This window comes from Alligator mississippiensis, chromosome 4 (assembly GCF_030867095.1).
Source record: "Alligator mississippiensis isolate rAllMis1 chromosome 4, rAllMis1, whole genome shotgun sequence".
NCBI lineage: Eukaryota > Metazoa > Chordata > Crocodylia > Alligatoridae > Alligator > Alligator mississippiensis.
The window spans coordinates 158,911,281-158,929,129 of record NC_081827.1 but is presented as its reverse complement, the minus strand read 5'-3'; the positions used below and the strand labels follow the sequence as shown (position 1 = coordinate 158,929,129).

Genomic DNA, 17,849 nt, shown 5'->3' with positions numbered 1-17,849 from the left:
CAGGGGGGGGGGGGGGGGGGGGCGGTTATTCAGAGTACGTCACTTAAAAGAGCATGAATCATATATTAAAATAAGTCCTTTAAGAAATCCGACAAACTCCCAGATAATGTTTTTTGTCCTTAACAGTTTAGGAGGAGTTTAAGTATATGGAACACAAACTTGCTGAATGCCACGTACTGACATTTAAGAAGAGAGAGAATTAATGGTCCTTTTTTTTAAACTAAATTTACATCTCCTGTTCTCAAATGGACTGAAGCAGAAGTAGCCACAGGAAAGCCAGCAACATCTGTGAAGCCAAATTGCCAGGAGTCTGACTCTTCCCTGAGGCTATAGCAGCAATCCTCCTACTCCACCAGATCTATTCAGGGGAATGTAGATGACAGAAGCTAGGGGAAACTGGTTAATATACCCTAGCTACTTCTTGCAGGAACAGCACAAAATAGAAACACACAGAATGTAATAGTAAGTCTGCCCCTAAAATATTACAAGGCAAAGAAGGTGGATGAAATTTACTTTAAAATAATTAGAAACATCCTACGGTAACATCCTTTGTATTTTCTTAAGTATTCATGTATGAACTTTAACCAAAAATCCACATGCATTTCTTCACAAGGAAGCTTCCAGTAATTACAAAACACAGGGAGTGGAGTTTTTTAAAGAACACCCCACAAATCCATGTGTAGGGACCCAAACATCTTAACTCTCTCAAGTTATACCTTGATGGGAGAAATTCAGGGGGAAAAAAAGAACTTAAATCCATAAAAAACAATCTGAATCTATAAAATGCACAATAATTGCACTGGTGTCACTATAGGGTAAAAGTGGGGTAGCTTGTTTGTCTTAATTGTGTATTTGTATATCGTATCATACATTGCTTATTTAACCTCAAAGCTGGATGCCTGCAGCTTGTTTTAGGAATAAATTACAGACCTTCCCCACCCTTCTTCTTATTATATTTTCAATCTTACATGATACTAGGGGCACACCGATAGAGATTTTGGGGGCTGATACAGGTAGCTGATTTTTATGAAGGCATAATCGGCCAATACCAATCCAACTGCCGATACGCAGCCCTGAAGCTTGAAGAGCACTGTCCAGCTAGTAAGTCTGCTGTGGTGGAAGGGGGGGGGGCGGCCTGCCCCAGCCCCATTCCCTCCTTCACTGTGGGGGCTTCAATTTGCACCCCCCCCTCCCCCCCCCCCAAACAGACATACAGACATACCAGCTACACACAGCTCTCTAAGCTGTCAGGCCATGCTCCTTGCTGCCTCCGTGCTGTGCTGTGGCTGCATGCCTGCACAGCATTTGTTGCCCAAATTATTAGCCACATCAGGCCAATTTTTGATACAGTCAATTTTCTTTATATTGGTGCTGATCCAATATTGGACCAATGTATCGGTGCACCGCTACATGATACTGATCAATATTAATTCAAAATTGAAAGCAGGTTTATCCAGGCCTATACACCTCAGTCCCAAGGTTGGGGTGGGAATACAAAGGAGTCCTTATAGATATTTTGTAATGACATATCTGCCTTAACAGAGGGGAGAAACAAGGATTTTCTTTAGTGTCTCTGCTCTATTTCCAAGCATCTTTTTGGGCAATATTTTAAATTTGGTCATTTAAAAGCATGAACATACAGCCTCACATTTTGTGCATAATTATGTGCACCTAAAAATAAGACAGTCACTTTTATTTTATTCTGGACCATTACCTGAGTAAAACACTTATCTACCTGTTACCTATAACATAGATTTAAGTGAAATTGAGTGTTCCATATTTATGAAGTAGAAGCTTTAGCCAGTCTTCATTCCTATTAAACTCTGAGAACATGTACTTTAGAGTGGACAATACATTCCACCAAATCTTACACTACAACCGAAAAACATGTACATATATTACATTCCAAGAGCATTCAGACAGACCTGCCGCTGCTTTCTGTAGCGTGAAAGCCTGGATCTGTGGTGTGACGGTGGAAATTTTCCCTTCCGAAATGATAGAAGAGTCTAGCTTGGTAATTTCTAGACTGTCATTTATGTTTGGCTGAGTTATTCCTCCCTTATTTGTTTTACTTTTTGTCTTTCTGTTTGGAATTTTAGGTGGGAACTTCATTTTTAATTTTTTACTGTTTTCCTGTAAGAGAGAAAAGAAAAAGAAAAAAGATTTTCTTAAACCTTTGTTACCATAACAGCACAGTCACTAGAAAAGGAATACAGAGGTGTGCTTTCTAATTTTAACAAGCAAACCATGTTTTTTCAATCTGGTTTTAGAGCACAGACAGTCTTTTACCACATTAATCTCGTTGTTCTGTATATGTGTAACTTTTCTATAAGAATTTTCAAGTTTACAGTTATCATTTGAAATCCCCAGTGCTTAAATTAAAACATTACATTAAATGTTTATTTGATTTTATACCATTTTTTATAAAAGTCATTTTAATCAAATCAAACTGATTTTGACCAAAGGAGGATTTCATTCATGTTCATCTCATGTTTCCAATACATGTACTCAGATTACATGCACACAGAAGCTTCTTTACCAAGTATACCACTGTGCAATGATACCGCACCCATTTTTCTGAATTCTTATTTCTTTTTTTTTTTAAATCTGGATAATCTGCTCCATGCTGTTTTAGAGGTTTGGGAAGAAAACCACCTCCCTCGACCCCTGGTCTCCAGACTGGCTACCAAAAAAACCAAAACACAACACACAAATCTGAGCAAAAAATAAGAGTGCAAGAAACAAAGATTATTAACTGATACTAAAATGTTCTCTGTTTTAGCATAAATTCCCCTCTCCATCCAATTTTTGAAGGAAGTAGAGCAGGCTCTGGTAGTTAATTCTTTGTAAAGGGAAAACAAGAAAAATGGCAAAAAAGTACATTTTTTTTGTTTGTTTCCTCTTATAATTTGGTATTCTACCTTCCCCATGTATTTCAGTTCCTAACTGGAATAGAGTTTTCAGCATCACTAATTATTAGGACGATTCTGTAAGCAATATCAGCTCAGAGTATGACCTCTTGTCCCCCCCTCCTTCCAAAGGATGTCCATTCGCACACAACAGCCCTTTTCCCTGAGGTTCTGGCAGCAATATGAAACCATGCAGAAAATTCATTTCTGGGCAGTTTCTTGCTGCTACTGGGAGGCACTACTACACATCAAAGTAATTGCCAAGCTGAGCCATCACTTGCTGGATACTTTCACACTGACAAGGAAAATGCACCAGAATTTAATTTCAGTTATCCCAGAGTTCAGTTTAACTCTCTAAAACTTGTCTCCAGGTGACTTATACCGTTTGTCCAAACTAAGTTCTAAGCCCAGAAATGTTCTACGATAACAGTTTAGTTAATACAAACACTTGGATGTTAACCTGTGAAGCAGCAACTTGAAGTATTCATGTTAACTAAAACATTCAAAATCATCACATATAGTTCAGAGGTTCTCAAACTGTGGTCTGCGAGCTCCAATCAGGTGGTCCGCTGAAAGGTTGCGGAACAATCAAGACTATCTGTACGTGTAACGTAAAACTACTGATATTAAAATATGAGTTGTGTGCTTTGACTTGTAGAACATAAAAAAGTTTAAGTGGTCTGCCAAAGACCCTCAGCAATTTTCAAGTGGTCCACGAAAAAAAATGGTTTGAGAACCACTGATCTAGTTTATGCTGAACAGCAAGATGCATTTCACAAAATACACACATTCTGGGTCATTTCTTGTTTCTTCTTCTAAACAGAGTGGCTGAATAATTAACTTATCAGTTATCACAAATGGCAAGCACAGGAAATGGATAAAGCATGCAATGTATTCAGCTTGTATTACCTTTGTTGTAGAACTATCACTAGTAAATAGGCGAGAACTTCTTCTAGGCAGTGCATTAGGTGGAGCAGCAATAGTTGGGCTCAATACCTGAGGTGTTGTACTGGAAACAAACAGTTTATTAGAAATAAAATTCTTTAAGGTTTTTTTTTTTAAACCCACTAAGTTTGTAATTAAATAGATTCCTCGTTCACTGTACTGGAGGTGACCATCTCCTTGGAAGAGTTATATAGTAGAGTGTAATAAATTAACCATAATTTTAAATTTTCCAAAATACTCTGTGTAGCAAACTGTGTGGACATTTTGTTCCATGGCAAGTTTCTATAGTAAAGTTAGACTGCAGTATAAAAGAGATGTGAAAGAGTAGCTAAAGCCACCGCTGGCAGCCTATTTAAACTCTTGCCAGTATTTTAGCTAGCTGACTTTTACAATAATCAAGTTGAAAGTCCTCTCTGTAACATAAAAAAAAAAAAAGAAAAAACCCTCACATCCAAATTAGGCCTGATGTTCATGAAACCTGAGACTGAATAGCCATTTGGGGCACATTCTGCTTGTGTAAACAAAAGTATGAGCACAAGTAAGATAATAAAACCCCTCCATTTGGCAGTTCAAGGAAAAAAAAAAATGAGGCTTTTCAAACAAGTTTTTCAAAATACCATTTATTACAAAAACAAAATTTTGTGAAATCTATTGGTAGGTCAGAAACAGTTAAACCATAACCTGGCCCCAGTATAAGTGAGGCTCTCTTGCCTTAAGCACTCTCAGGTTCCAATACACTCCCCTGAGTGAAATGTTACAAGTTATGCCAATTTTCACTAGGCCCTGTTACCAAAAATTATCTTGAATGTCTTAAATGGACTATAGAAATTACTAGTTTAAACATCAGTGTCGTAAGATGGTAAGTATTTTTGTTAGTTATAACCTCACTTTCTCTCATTCCTTATATGATCAGAAATGCTAGTCAATCAAATAAAATTACTCGGATTAATTTTGTAATTATCACATAAGAAGGATGTGAGAAGTACAATCCTTAAATAATATCTGCAACAGATGCTACATGGAGATAATTTATTTCATACCTTGTCTGTGGGCCAGAACTTTGCGTTTGTGCAACAAGGATTGGAGTGACTTCTCGGCTATTTCCACTCTGTGAGAACACAGACTTTGTCCCGCTTTGGCTTATCCTGGTGACAGACTGCATAATACAGAATTTCTATAGGTTTGTTATTATGTCACTAATTGCACCAACTACTTTTTGTCAGATAATAAGTCATTTATACCTACAGAATAAAATAGTGGGGAGAAGGGAGAGAATTTTTAAAATGCAAAATACTGGCTGATTCTCTAATACAAAATAAGGCAAAAATAGTGTTCTCTCCACCTGCTGGACAGAGAGCAAGAACTGAACTTACCCAGGCTGTAAATTCATAAACATTACGTGTCCACATCTGGTAGCAAAGAGAAACTATATGTGTTTCCACAAACCATGTGTTTGGCCAGGATAGAGGGATTTTTAAAAGTTGCCCTTATGGTAAAAATAGACCATCGAATACTCAAAAGTAACACAAACTACAGAAGAAACCCATTTCTTATCTCTTTCTGTTATTACTTTATAATGGTATCCAAAAGCTCTAATCTCTAGAGCCTCTCTGCACTTACAATATGCAAGGCAGAAACAGACCGTACAAACTTAACCCAACAGTAAGCAAACCATTTGGCACCATCATGTTTAGTAGAGAACAAATGTTGTAACCTACATGGCTTGCCAATAAAACGGTGTAGAATATTGCATATGCATTTGGAGCAGCTACTTAGTTAACCTCCTTTATCAGAAGCTCCAATATGACGCACTAAGGCAATCAGACAAATTTAAAACAGGACTCCAAGCAGGTTTTCTTCAGGCTGTCTGTCAAACCAAAGTAACAGGGCATTTCAGTTCTCTTTTTATAACGAGAAAAGAGCAAAACAAGAAGTATATTTAAGATATGCATTACTAACACTGTAGAAAAAAAAAAAACCCATTCGTTTTCCTTTAGAACCCCTCAGAGGAAATCTCAAATTAACACTACATACCTCTAAATTCCTTAATGTCTTAAAGTGGGACGAGGTACAGCATGGACTAAATCAACTTACGATCACTTAATTATTTAGCTACTGTCCTGTCCTTCCTTTAACTGGCTCAATATCAGATGACACTGTATGTGCCCGCAAGTGTACTTGCCCTCACAGACAAGATGTACATGGATCCATCCTAATGTTTCATTAATTTATGTAAATATTCCCTAGGAAGCGGTTAGTATAAGTCATGTACATTTTAGCCATATCTACTAAGTTTGCAAATAGTTAATGGTAAATTGAAGAGCAGAAATGAAACTGATTAAGTAATTCTTGTATTTTATAAGACATGCAGCCGAATTCTAAATCATCGATTAGAACTGTGCTTTATCAATGTTTGTGTTTAGACAGCAACATTAAATGCAACAAAACAATGTTCTCACCCAGATTACATCAAAATACAGATGTAAATTTCACTAATATTGCCTAGTAAAAATAATGAGAAAGTGTGATAGGGTTTTATTTTTCTCAGAGTTTGACCTACAATGTGGCTGAAAGCAGATAAAGAAATTAAATTTTACTATAATACAGCAGTAATTCCTCCCCCACATACAAGTAAAGCCTCAAGCTAAAGGCAACAAACACTAAGGATTACAGTGCATGCACTTCTGGTAGCCCAAATGACGACCAGTGGGCTAAATGCAACTGTTCTGTGGGCATATCCCTGGACTATGTCCTTCCCCCAGATCCAGGATGATTGTTTTTTAACTGTACAGTAATGGGAAAATTGATCAGTGGCACAGAAGTTGGTTTGGAGCAACTTAGTATCAGAGCTGGCAAGGCAAGCAGGCTTTCAGAGAATTCTGGACAGAAAAGAAACACTTCAGAAGACAACAGAAGCAGCCTCGGTTGTTATATCATTTGAACTGTGACAAAGTATGAATAAGCCATGAAGCAAAATTAGCGGCAGAGGAGGTCCCTGGCTTAAAGACTCCCACATTTTAATGATAAAAACAAGGACATTGCAAGCTAAGTACCAACACTGAATTAGCCCATACTACTAAGTGGAAAGGTGAATCCTACACCCCTGCAATCCTACTTTGAGGAATTTGACTAATAAGATAAAATCTTTTTTCAGCACCATTGAAAAACAAACGCCCATATTCTGAATAGCTGCAGTCCTCCAAACTTCATATAAAATTGCATTGGGAATGCTAGAAGACAGTTTACTAAAAAAAGATATATAGAAGGATCCTCAAGGGCTTGGGGAGGAGGGGGAGAGAAGGCATGGGAGGAAAGAAGGAGAGGTACAAGGGTTCTTCAAATATCATCTGACACTACATCTCTCATTAAATTATTCCTATATCATCTCTGTCACAACTAAAATAAATTGTCCACAGTGGAGATACTATATTCGCTAAAAACTTATTCAAGAGAAAATAAGGCTATAAACAGGTAAGGTAACATCATACTGCTAGTCAGCTTTGTGGACCATCCAAAAGTATCTAGGACTGTATGAGCTACTGTTTAAAGAAACACCACTCTTATGCTTTCTTAAATGCAGTAATTTCAGGTCTAATGCTTTTAACAATACTTTTATGCAGTATATTTTATAAACATATACATTACAAAAATGTCAAGTTAGACTGAAATTAATGTGCTTGAACATTTAAGTCTTCAGAAAGCACTACTAGCTGATTATATTTTTCCAGTACAGGTTCAGCGTATATCTCCATACTTTAACAAAAGGGTTAAAATCAGGCCAAAGCAGGAATCTGTCCTCCTACTCCATGGAAGTTTCATAAGAGAGATGCAAAAAGAGAAAATTCTGGAACAAAGTCAGAGAAAAATATGGTTTTGAGCAAAATACTGTAGTATGATTATTTTTTCTGCGGTTGTTCTCTTTTTTTTGGCTAAATTACCTTAAGTTTAAAAATTGTGAAGTGGTTTTTCAAAACAAAAATGGTTTCCAGGTTTCCAGCTTAGGGGTATTTTTTTCCAAGTCAAAATAGGCTTTGACTTGAGAATATTTTAAATTTCAATTGGCATTTCTAATGCATGTACACACACAAAACATTTAGTCAAAAAGTTTCCAACCAAAAATAAAAATGAAAATTAGCAGAAGAAAAAGTTTAGAAGTTGACAAGGGTAATACAGTAAAACAAGTTAGTGTCAGCATTAGAGATTTTAATAAAATCAAGTTTTTGTTTAACAAACATTTTAGAGACAATTTTAGTTCTCATTAGGCTCTAAGAGCACTTGTATGAGTTAAAAAAGGTTATTAGTTATTTGCCTGAATGAGCAAATGTGATTTCAATGAAAAAAGAAAATCCAATTTATTAGCACAGATCAGCTAGCGTAAGTTTTACATATTTACACTTCAAAGCCTTGCATTTTGTTGCATTTAAAGACAGAGTAACAAACTTTCTTGAATGCAAGATACCTTTTTTGAAGGTGCTCCTGTAGATGGCACATCAATTACAGAAGATGAATTAGTGTAGTTTTGTAAATATGATCCATCTCCAGGACTTGGAGTTTCTAACGGCAAAATTCCAAAACTGAGAAGAGAATGCAATGGAGGTGTCAGAATCCCAGCACATTTGAAAGACAGAATAACTAGAGACACAAGACTCAGGAGCTGTGTGCATGTGTGTATCTTGTTTCCATATCTGCTTTGTCGATCTCGTCCAAAACCCTAGGCAAGTTAGTCTTACTTCACCCCTGCCATCATTTGTAAGCTAAATGAACATATTCATATTCTTAAAACCCTTTGTGACAGGAAATCTCTTCTACATATAGTAGCTAAACACAACGGTACCTTCATCTCTGTTGTGGTGTATAAGTACTAGTGAATTCATATGTTTCTAACAGGGAAAAAAAAAAAAATGACAGGATATAGTCTGTTGAAGCTCATAACTCCCCTCCCCATCTCCCCTCAAAAAATCCGAAGCATAAGAAATATAGTAATGCCAACTGTCGTAAAACCATTGTGAGACTCGGGATTTCAAAGTCAAAAGAGCTCCAACTCGTTATTTTCTGATCCAACACTCAGATCTCCAGAATTTCCCAGCTGGTAAGTGGAGGGAAAGGGGCGGGGAAAAAAAAAAATCAAGGCCCCCAGGGTGAGGGAGGGAGTGAGTGGGGCGGGTCATCCAGAAGGTGCAGAGGGCATGGCTTCCTGCAGCAGTGAGAACCCTCAGGGGCATGTGTCCCCCGCAGGACAAAGGCAGCTTGCCTGCTGTGGGCTGGGGCTCTGCACCCTGCTGCCTTGCCCCAGGAGCTCAGCCACGGGATGCCATTGCCGCCTGCAGGGTGGGCAGGGGACACGGGATGTGCTGCCTGCCTAGCGGCAGGAGGCACATTGGGGTCCCCTGGCTGAGCTCCTGGGGCAAAGGCAGCAGGGTGCAGAGCCCCAGCCTGCCTCTACCCTGCAGGAGGCATGTGCTCCCTATGCCTCCCTAGGGGTGTGTACTGCTGCTACTGTTTTATGTGCCACACCCCTCCCCCACACCTCTGGATGACCTGCCCCAGCCCCAGGGCCCCATTCACCCCTGCCCCACTCCCTCTCTCACTGCAGGGGCCTCAATCTGCACTCTGCCACCTCTTCCCTCTTCCCCCACTGCCCCTTTCCCTCCACTTACCAGCTGGGTGTTGTCTGTCTGTGTGTCTGTCTGCTTTCACAGACGTGAAGTCCCTTCCAGCCCTAATAAGATCATCAGGTCCAGCTCCTCACTCCCAAGCCAAAGCCCACCAGCCCTGCTGCTACTTCTCACTCCTGACTCACAGTACCCTGCATCCTGCCAGGGTGTGGGGGCCCTTCCTCCTTGGGTTCCAAGCCCCACACCCACAGCTCCTCACACCTTCACAAATAACCCCTCCACACACACACACACACACACACACACACACACACACACTTCAAAAATAGCATCTCATGTTTTACGTGCCAATTGCTTGATTTTGTAAGAGTTCATCTCATGACTTTTGGCATGGTGGGGTTGGCAATACTGGAAATATCACTCTCCCCAACAAGAGCTGCCTTAATGGAGCTTTTTAGTATTAAACTCTTGATAACAGAGTAGAAATCCACACTCCTTTAGTGATTTTTCTAGCACAGAATTTACACCAACCAATGTATAGAATCAACATACAATTTTACTTTAGTCAAAAAAAGATTTCTAGCGTCTTGTTTAGGTCTTTCAAGATTAAATTGATCCCCTCCCCCCATGGCTGTGGGGCTTAACATTTCCCCAGTCTTAGTCTTACCTTGGTGTCAGGGGGCTCAAAGCTGCTGGTCCTCCCAGTAAGCTCCGACCAGTTTTTGGTTTATTTTGAGCCTGTTTAGACAATATGGCAGTTCCTGATCCAAGAGGGACGGTATCTGGTGAAATTACAGCTGAGTCAATGTAAGACATAGAGGAATCTGTGTTCAAGGAGGAGTATTTTGAATTGGAGGATTCCAGGTTGAGTCTGTTTAATTCCTGAAATTAAAAGCAGATTTTAGGATAGCCACATGTCAATATTTCCTGATTAGTATAATTCATTTAACACTGGAGACTGCTCCAAAACAAAGGATTTGACAAAACGTACAATTGTGTCTTGTGGCGTCTCCATAAGGACAGTGTCAGGCTGTCTGTGGGATATGTTGTGGTTAGACACCAATGTTGTGCAAGTGTTGGGCAGGCAGCTGCTGAAGTTCTGTAAAGATGTTAATTTAAATGTCTGGTCAGGGTCTGGTTTTTCACCTGCAAGATTGAAGAGAAATTTAAAAACAATTATTTTTGACCACATATACTTGGTGTTTGTTAAAAAGGAAGAAGGGACATATTTTAAAAGAATAAGTAATTTTAAAAGCAAGTACAGTATTAAAAGAAAAACTACATACTCATCTCTCTATTACATAAGGGAACCAGAGGGGTTTTTTGGCTTTCAGCCTTAAAGTGTTACCACTCTTTAGAGCATTTATATATTTTGGAAGTCAGAGTACAAAAAAGTGCTCCTAGAAATCCAGGCACAAATGTTGTTTTTCTTAAGGAAAAAAGGGATATAAAACAGGTCTATCAGTTGGGTTTTATTAATTTCTTAGACAAAAATCACAGTTGATCAGCGAACCACTGCAAATTTTAAACATAACCTAGACAGGTCTTAGAGTACAGTAGAGAGTCAATTATTCAGAAACTCAATTAATCAGATAATTCTGGATTAACGAAACCCCTGAGCCCGAAGCCTGCCAGCAAGACAACTGTGCACTGTTTTTTCATTAGTGCTTAGTGATGTAAAAAATTACACAGTACTATACATTTATGCTTTTAAAAAATATTCAATGCACAGTGTAGTAATTAAAATGGATTTTCCAACACTTCATACAGTGGCGTTTCATTATCTGGAAAAAACATTATCCAAAATGGTGATGATATATTATTCAAGATTAAATGTTCTACTGTATATTGAATTAAAATGTATGCAAAAGACTATTGATGCAACAGTGTTAGCGATACGTGAGCTTTTCTATCAAGTTCTGTGGCATTTTTACTCATTAAAAGGCAGAAGAACAGTTTTTTCCTACTGCAACGAGTTACCTGATATTCTCAAAATAAAGCTCACTTATACAAAGAAAGAGGCTTAGGAAACAAAAGTTCCCAAAATTAAAAAAAGTCTACTTAGATACACTTTGCTCCTGAAGCACAAGTGAAGGAAATAAGAATTTTGTGTTCTTGTGTTCTCAGCCTTTTACATGAGAAAATGCCAACTCCAACTGGCCAACTCTTCCATTCCCCACATACAACCACCAAAAATCTTTTCACAACAGAAGAATTTTGCATACCTACCAATTTCACATAGTGATTCAAAGGGGGACCAGAGGAAAGGATTTAAACTAAGGCTCTTTTGGTAACATTCTGATCCTTTGGCAAGCCTGTCTGTCTTGCTGTAAGAAAGAATACAAAATAGTTTAAGAAAAAGATAAAACATTTAAGTTTAGGATAATTTTCATGAAGAGTAAAAGGCGGCAAAAACAAGAACATCTTTAGAACTTCAGTAACCCTTTAACTTTTGTTAAACCACAAGGACGGTTAATTTGAAAACAAATCTATTATTAGTATATTTATTTTTATGAGGTGCACCGATACATTTGTCCATATCATATCCGCACTGATAAAAGTAAAATTGACATTATTAACAATCAGCTTTGAGTGGCTGATATGGCTGATAAATGTCTTGTGCGTGCCCATAGCCGCAGCATGCTTGTGGCTGGGAATGCAGCCCGGCAGCTTGGAGAGCAGCATTTGGCCAGGAAGTCTGTGGAGGGGAGGGCAGATCCTGCCCCACTGGGGCAGGGCATGGGAGAGCCATGAGTGGCTTGTCTGGGGTGCGGCATAGGGGGGGCCCTCCCACCACTGTGTGCACCCCGGGGGAGGCATGGGGGGCACATGCCCCATGGATCTGTGCACAGGGTGAGGGCAGGCTGCTGCTGCCCACTCAGGGCTCGGGGCAGCGCTAGGCTCTACCTGGTGGGGGGTGCTGGGTCAGGGCTGTGCTCAGGATGGGCATCAGTGGCACTGGGAAGTGGGGTTATGAGGGGTGGGGGCTATAGCCACCCCAAAATTCACTGTAGCCCCTCTCTCAGTGCCAGCCCCAGCCCAGTCCTTCCTTGCCAGGAAGAGTCTGGCGCCACCCTCAAACCAGAGTGGGCAGCTCACGCTCGCCCCACACAGACCTGGGGGTCATGTATCTCCCTGCCTTCCCCATGGTGCATGCAGCGGTAGGAGCCACTCCCCCCATGCTCCCCAGACAAGTCGCTTGTAGCTCTGTTGCATTCCCCGCCCTGGCTGTGCAGTGCCTGTCCCTGCTCCAGCCCTTGCCCCAGTCCCACTCTCTCCCTCACCATGAGAGGCCTTGATCTTGTGCAGGGCAGTAACAGTGGGAGGCTGAGGCCCAGGGCAGAGCCATGACCTGCTTCAGTTCTGTGGGCAGGGACGTACAGGGAGTAGATTGTGGCTCTGCCCTGAGCCCTGGCCCCATGCTATCACTGCTCTGATCCTGGCCCCTGCCTGCCTGTGGTCCCGTCCCATCCATCTGGCTGAGCGCGCCCTGCCCATGGAGGTTATGGGACAGTCTCCATGGAGACCCTGCCAGACCACCCAGCGCCCTTGGCAGTGGGTGCAGGGTGGATGGCCTGGGGCTGAACAGGACCAGTTGTACCCAGCTCCCTCCACTGCCAGGCCCAGTCAACACCCCAGCCCACAACAGTTCACCAAAACTAAAGTGGCCCTTGTGAAGAAATCCTCATCTTTCAGCCCCTTACTTAGGCCAAATCAGGTGACCCCTTTATCTCCTGGTTTTCTTCTTGGTTCAGGCTGGTCAATCAGGTGACCTGGCCAGATAAATTCCTAGGGGGAGGGAGGAGCACCCTCTTCCTTTGGCGGGCATTTTGAAAATCAAGCAAAGAGCTCAGGCTGCTGCCTGAAGATTTTCTGTAAGTAAAACCTGGAAACTAGCCTGCAGTTCAGAATTATGTGTAGGTCAGTCGCGTCTTAAAAGGATCATTGCATCCAATTTCTGTAAAGATTCATGTGCTTATGTTTGCTCAAAGTGACTTCCTCATACTACTTCACTCCCCCCAATCAATAAAGGTATCAGGTTACAGCTTGACTTCTTGTTCTACTGGGGGGGGGGGAGGAGAGAGAGAGAGAAGGTGACTTTCGCTCCCCCGCTCAAACAGCAACATTTGGCTTTTTATTTTCCCTTAGTTACCTGATCCTATCTTTGGATGCTTCAGGCTGAAAGAAGCATCCAGAAATATTACTGGAAGCAATACAAAGCACTCCCAAGGTTTGCAGGGTCTGTGTGCCCCAAGCTGCACACAGCCCAGACCTGTGCCCAGGTGGTGGCAGTGTTCCCACGGCTTGTGGGTATTCTCCAAGAAATGGGACAGCTGGCTGTACGGTCCCCAAGGAAGACTCTCAAAGCATGGTTCTGGGCCTGGCACAGTGAGCTGGGTGGCTCTGCATAGCAGCATTCCCTCCTGTGCTGCCACAGCCCTCCAGCCCAAATAATTGCCCACCCCTGACTTCAAAGGAACCGAGTAACTTATTTATTTAATTTATTCACAATGCTCAAAAAAACTCCAAACTCACTGCTGCTCTTAAAGTTGATTTTTTTTTTCTTATCTTGGAAGAAGCAAGCTTGTTATAATAGAAGTTTCCAAATTCTAGACAAGCAAAGAGTTTAAAAATTTAAACTTTCAATCCACGTAATTTGTTTCTGAGCATTGATCTGCATTTAGCATATTGGTGAACAGTTCTCTGTTAAATTTAGTTTACATACTCGAGTTGAATGATATGATTTTTGTTATGAAAAGTTTTTTTAAACTGTTACAATGCTGGAATAATTAAAATGAATAAAACAGACAAAGTTTGCAGTTTCTGTTGGCTCACTGAAAGAAAGCAACATACTGACAATCAAAAACAGGAATAGGAACAATAAAGAGGAATGAAACTGACAAGCAGATCCATGTATGTTTCCATAATATTAACTGTAATTAAGAGAAGATATGACATGAGAAGCTGTCTAGCATGTAAGGATTTCTCCATCCTATCCCTTGAAACCTCTCTATTTGCATCTTTCAGAGACATGCAGATTTAAGAACTAAGTGTGTTAAAAATACCCTGCTTTTCCCCTGGATCTTTTAACATAGGCTATCAAAACCCTGTATAAGTACTGACCTGCTAAATACACTTTTCGTTAAAGTCATACATGATTATTAGATTTTTAGCTTTGTTATGCAAAAGCTTGCAGACTACACGCGCGCGCACACACACACACACACACACACACACACACACACAGCAGGAGTTGTCAACTGGGGGTGAGCATACCCCCAGGGTACTTGGGAAGGCCCTAGGGGGTACGCATGGGCGGGCAGGTAGAGAACGCCACCACTCTGTGCCACCACCTCCCAGAAGGATGGCTCCTCTATGGGCCGCACAAGCAAACGCATTATTAGTAACTACCTTCATAAAATTAAATCTCACCAGTATATATGTCCCAGTAGTGACAGAGTAAAGCATGAAGAATCACCAAACTCCGTAACAATGTCTTCGTGGCTTTTCTGTTTATTTAGCACTCCACCAGATAAGATCTGTTCTCCTTCTGCAAGCCTTAAAAAAAATTAAAAGGGGTTACACAAAGTTCACAACATTGGTGGTCCATCATTTCCACCCCACTGCAAACAGCAGAAGCAGCAACAATAGAAAACACAGAAATAGGTTTTAAATATCTGAAAGTTCCAAACTAGTCTCCTTTGTGCCTGAAGAGTCCAAAACAAGGAGCCTGGATCTATAAAAACAGGAGATGGGATATTTGAATGCTAAGCACTTATCTTTTGAAAAAGTAGGAACATCTATAGGGGTTTCAAGCTGGGCACAAACACTGGTGGACTATACAACTGTTTTAGTAAAAATTGACTTGATTCACTTTTCGACTGAGATTCTGGCTTCAGTTGCTTGTTGCAACAGTATGAATTGTTGCTCAGGCTAGGAGCCTGAGATGTTTTTACACCAGAATTGCTTTCGAGTCTTGGTCTACACTTCTATACAGAAGAAACCAAGAGCTTTGGATTTACCTTGATTTCATTAAGTAAGGAGTATACCTTGTAGAGCTCTGTTCTCGTTTTCCAACTTGTGCATGTGCAGACTGAATTCTTGTGCTTTGCTTGCTCACAAAGACAACTGGAAGAGGAAAGGCCATGGCTTATTGTGTATAAACATGCAGTTAAAAGTATGGCCCAGCATGGATGGTTTCATTCAGTTTAAGACTGATTTCATCATCACTGAAACTCTTGTCAAAACCTTTACTTAAGGGTGGACACTTGTAAACCATTGTACTATTTCAACCATACCAATGGAGTTTAAAGCAGCCTGATCCCCCTGCCTAATGTGAAGGTAATTTCAATGGGATGGAATTGCTTGTGCCAATACAGCTTATTCCCAGAAGAAAATGGGAATAAGTGATACCAGTAAAGGCACTTCAATATAGATAGGATTACATCCACAACAGGTTGCAACACTTTAAATACATTTTAAATGGGGGGGGGGGGAAAGCGGGGCAGGGAGGAGGAAAGACTAGAAACCAAAAAATACCTACCACCAACTGAAATAGTTTAATCTGCAGAGCATAAATTACATACAAATGAGGCCTTAAATGAAAAGGGAAGAAAGAAAAAAGAGCTTTTAAACATGTTTCTCTGGGACCCGTCCAAGTAGAGCATTAAATTGATTTCTATTTCAACAGAAAAAGGTGGCAGACTGATTAGTTCCTTTGCAGCAAATGAAACATCAAGAGATGGTAGAGTAGCACTATATAGAAAAGTCATAAAGCACTTGCACACTGCAGCAACTAACCATCATTGATTTTTCCACATTAACTTGCCCCTGCTATTGGAAGACAGCTTTCACAGAGACCCTAATAAAACATTTTTCTTTTAGTTGGTTAGGATCACAATACATAAATCTTCGTGCCACCAGGAAACACAATGTCATACTTCGTCTACTGAATGCATTACACCAGACAGGAGGTGTGGTGGTTTTTTGTTTTGTTTGTTTTTTTAATTATTTTATTATTTTAGCAGAAATGAAGGTAGACATCCCTTAGAAATCCTGAAAAAACAATTTACGACTTTGTCTTGAATAGAACATCTCCTCTGTAATCTATGGTGGCAACTATGAACAGCTGGAATGCCCTTCTGTCCAGTTGGGAGAGCAGCACAGCAGGCTGTGGGACACTCTTCCCCTTGGCATGCATAGCTTAAGCTTGCTCCTATTAAGACATCATACAAGTTGCACCTGTCAAATTTGTATTTAAGAATATTGTATCGATTTTAAGAGTCAAATTACATGACAACTTAATAAAATGAAAACTGAGAATTAAGCAAATTGGTTTCTTACAAAGCAAGACTTTTTCTAGTGCTGCTCTTTCTAAAACTTGTTAGTAGCTTATGTCTAGGACAGGGATGGGCAATTATTTTGAGTGGAAGGCCACTTACTGAGTTTTGGCAAGCTGTGAAGGGCCACATGGGTAGCCCCGCCCCTTGACTGGTACCCTGCCCTTGGTCACCATCTTGTGATCAGAAGTCCTGCCCCCTGACCCCCTAACCCTTGCCCCTGGAAATACTCCTTTCACCAAGGGGTTTTGCCATCTCAGAACCAGAAAAACACCAAATTATATTTTAAAAATCAAACATCTACAACTTTCATTAACTTGATGTCAAAAAATATTTTGTCCCAATTTACATTCATTTGTGTAGTGTAGGCAGAGGTGATTGTACAATATCTCAAAATGAAGTCTGACTCTTGTATATTGTGTGTGTGGGGTGGGTGGGGGGTGGATAGGTGTGCATGTGGCTATGTGGGGTGTGGGGGTCTGCGTGCATGGAAATGCAAAGGGGGTGCGGGCGCATGTGTATGGTGGGGTGTGCGTGTGGGACTTGCCCCATGAACACGCACACACAGACATATAAAACACTCTCTCCCTCCCTCCCTACACGTGCGTGCACACATGCACGCACGCACAGTCTCTCCCTCCCTCACTGTGTGCATGTACACACTCACACTGGCCCTGGTGTACTGGTATGGGCCCTGTGCTCCCATGGTCTGCTCACATGGTGCTGGAGGCTGGTGGGCAGGCAGGCAGGCAGGGAAGCAGTGAAAGCTGCAGTAGGCAGAGGCTTCTGGTTGGGAGAGGAGCAGGGTTAGGAGGGGGCTGGGCTGGGCTGGGCTGGCCTTCCTTCTGGGTCCTGCTGCCCCTGGCTCCTGTCATCTTTGACAGGCAGCGAGGAACAAATAAGTATACATTTTCTAAATTTTTTTATTTTATTTTTTTTTTTTTTTAGGGGACCCACAGGCTGGATAGAATTGTCTAGCAGGCCGGATCCAGCCCACAGGCCATATTTTGCCTGCCCCTGTTATAGGATATACCAACTTT

General features: G+C 40.9%; 1 protein-coding gene across 4 annotated transcripts in view; it reads right to left on the bottom strand.

Moving 5' to 3' along the window:
• CDC27 (cell division cycle 27) overlaps positions 1–17,849 on the bottom strand; it is an 83,980-nt gene that overhangs the window by 30,350 nt on the left and 35,781 nt on the right. For 2 of the 4 annotated variants that reach the window (XM_019500926.2, XM_006271558.4), the window contains exons 4-11: positions 14,903–15,028; positions 11,699–11,796; positions 10,461–10,615; positions 10,137–10,351; positions 8,314–8,428; positions 4,895–5,028; positions 3,819–3,918; positions 1,926–2,133 (exon numbers count right to left, since the gene is read on the bottom strand). In XM_019500926.2, coding sequence (XP_019356471.1) covers positions 1,926–2,133; positions 3,819–3,918; positions 4,895–5,028; positions 8,314–8,428; positions 10,137–10,351; positions 10,461–10,615; positions 11,699–11,796; positions 14,903–15,028 — 1,151 coding nt within the window. The remainder of the gene's footprint in view (positions 1–1,925; positions 2,134–3,818; positions 3,919–4,894; positions 5,029–8,313; positions 8,429–10,136; positions 10,352–10,460; positions 10,616–11,698; positions 11,797–14,902; positions 15,029–17,849) is intronic. The other 2 variants (XM_006271559.4, XM_006271560.4) reach the window with 1 other exon arrangement.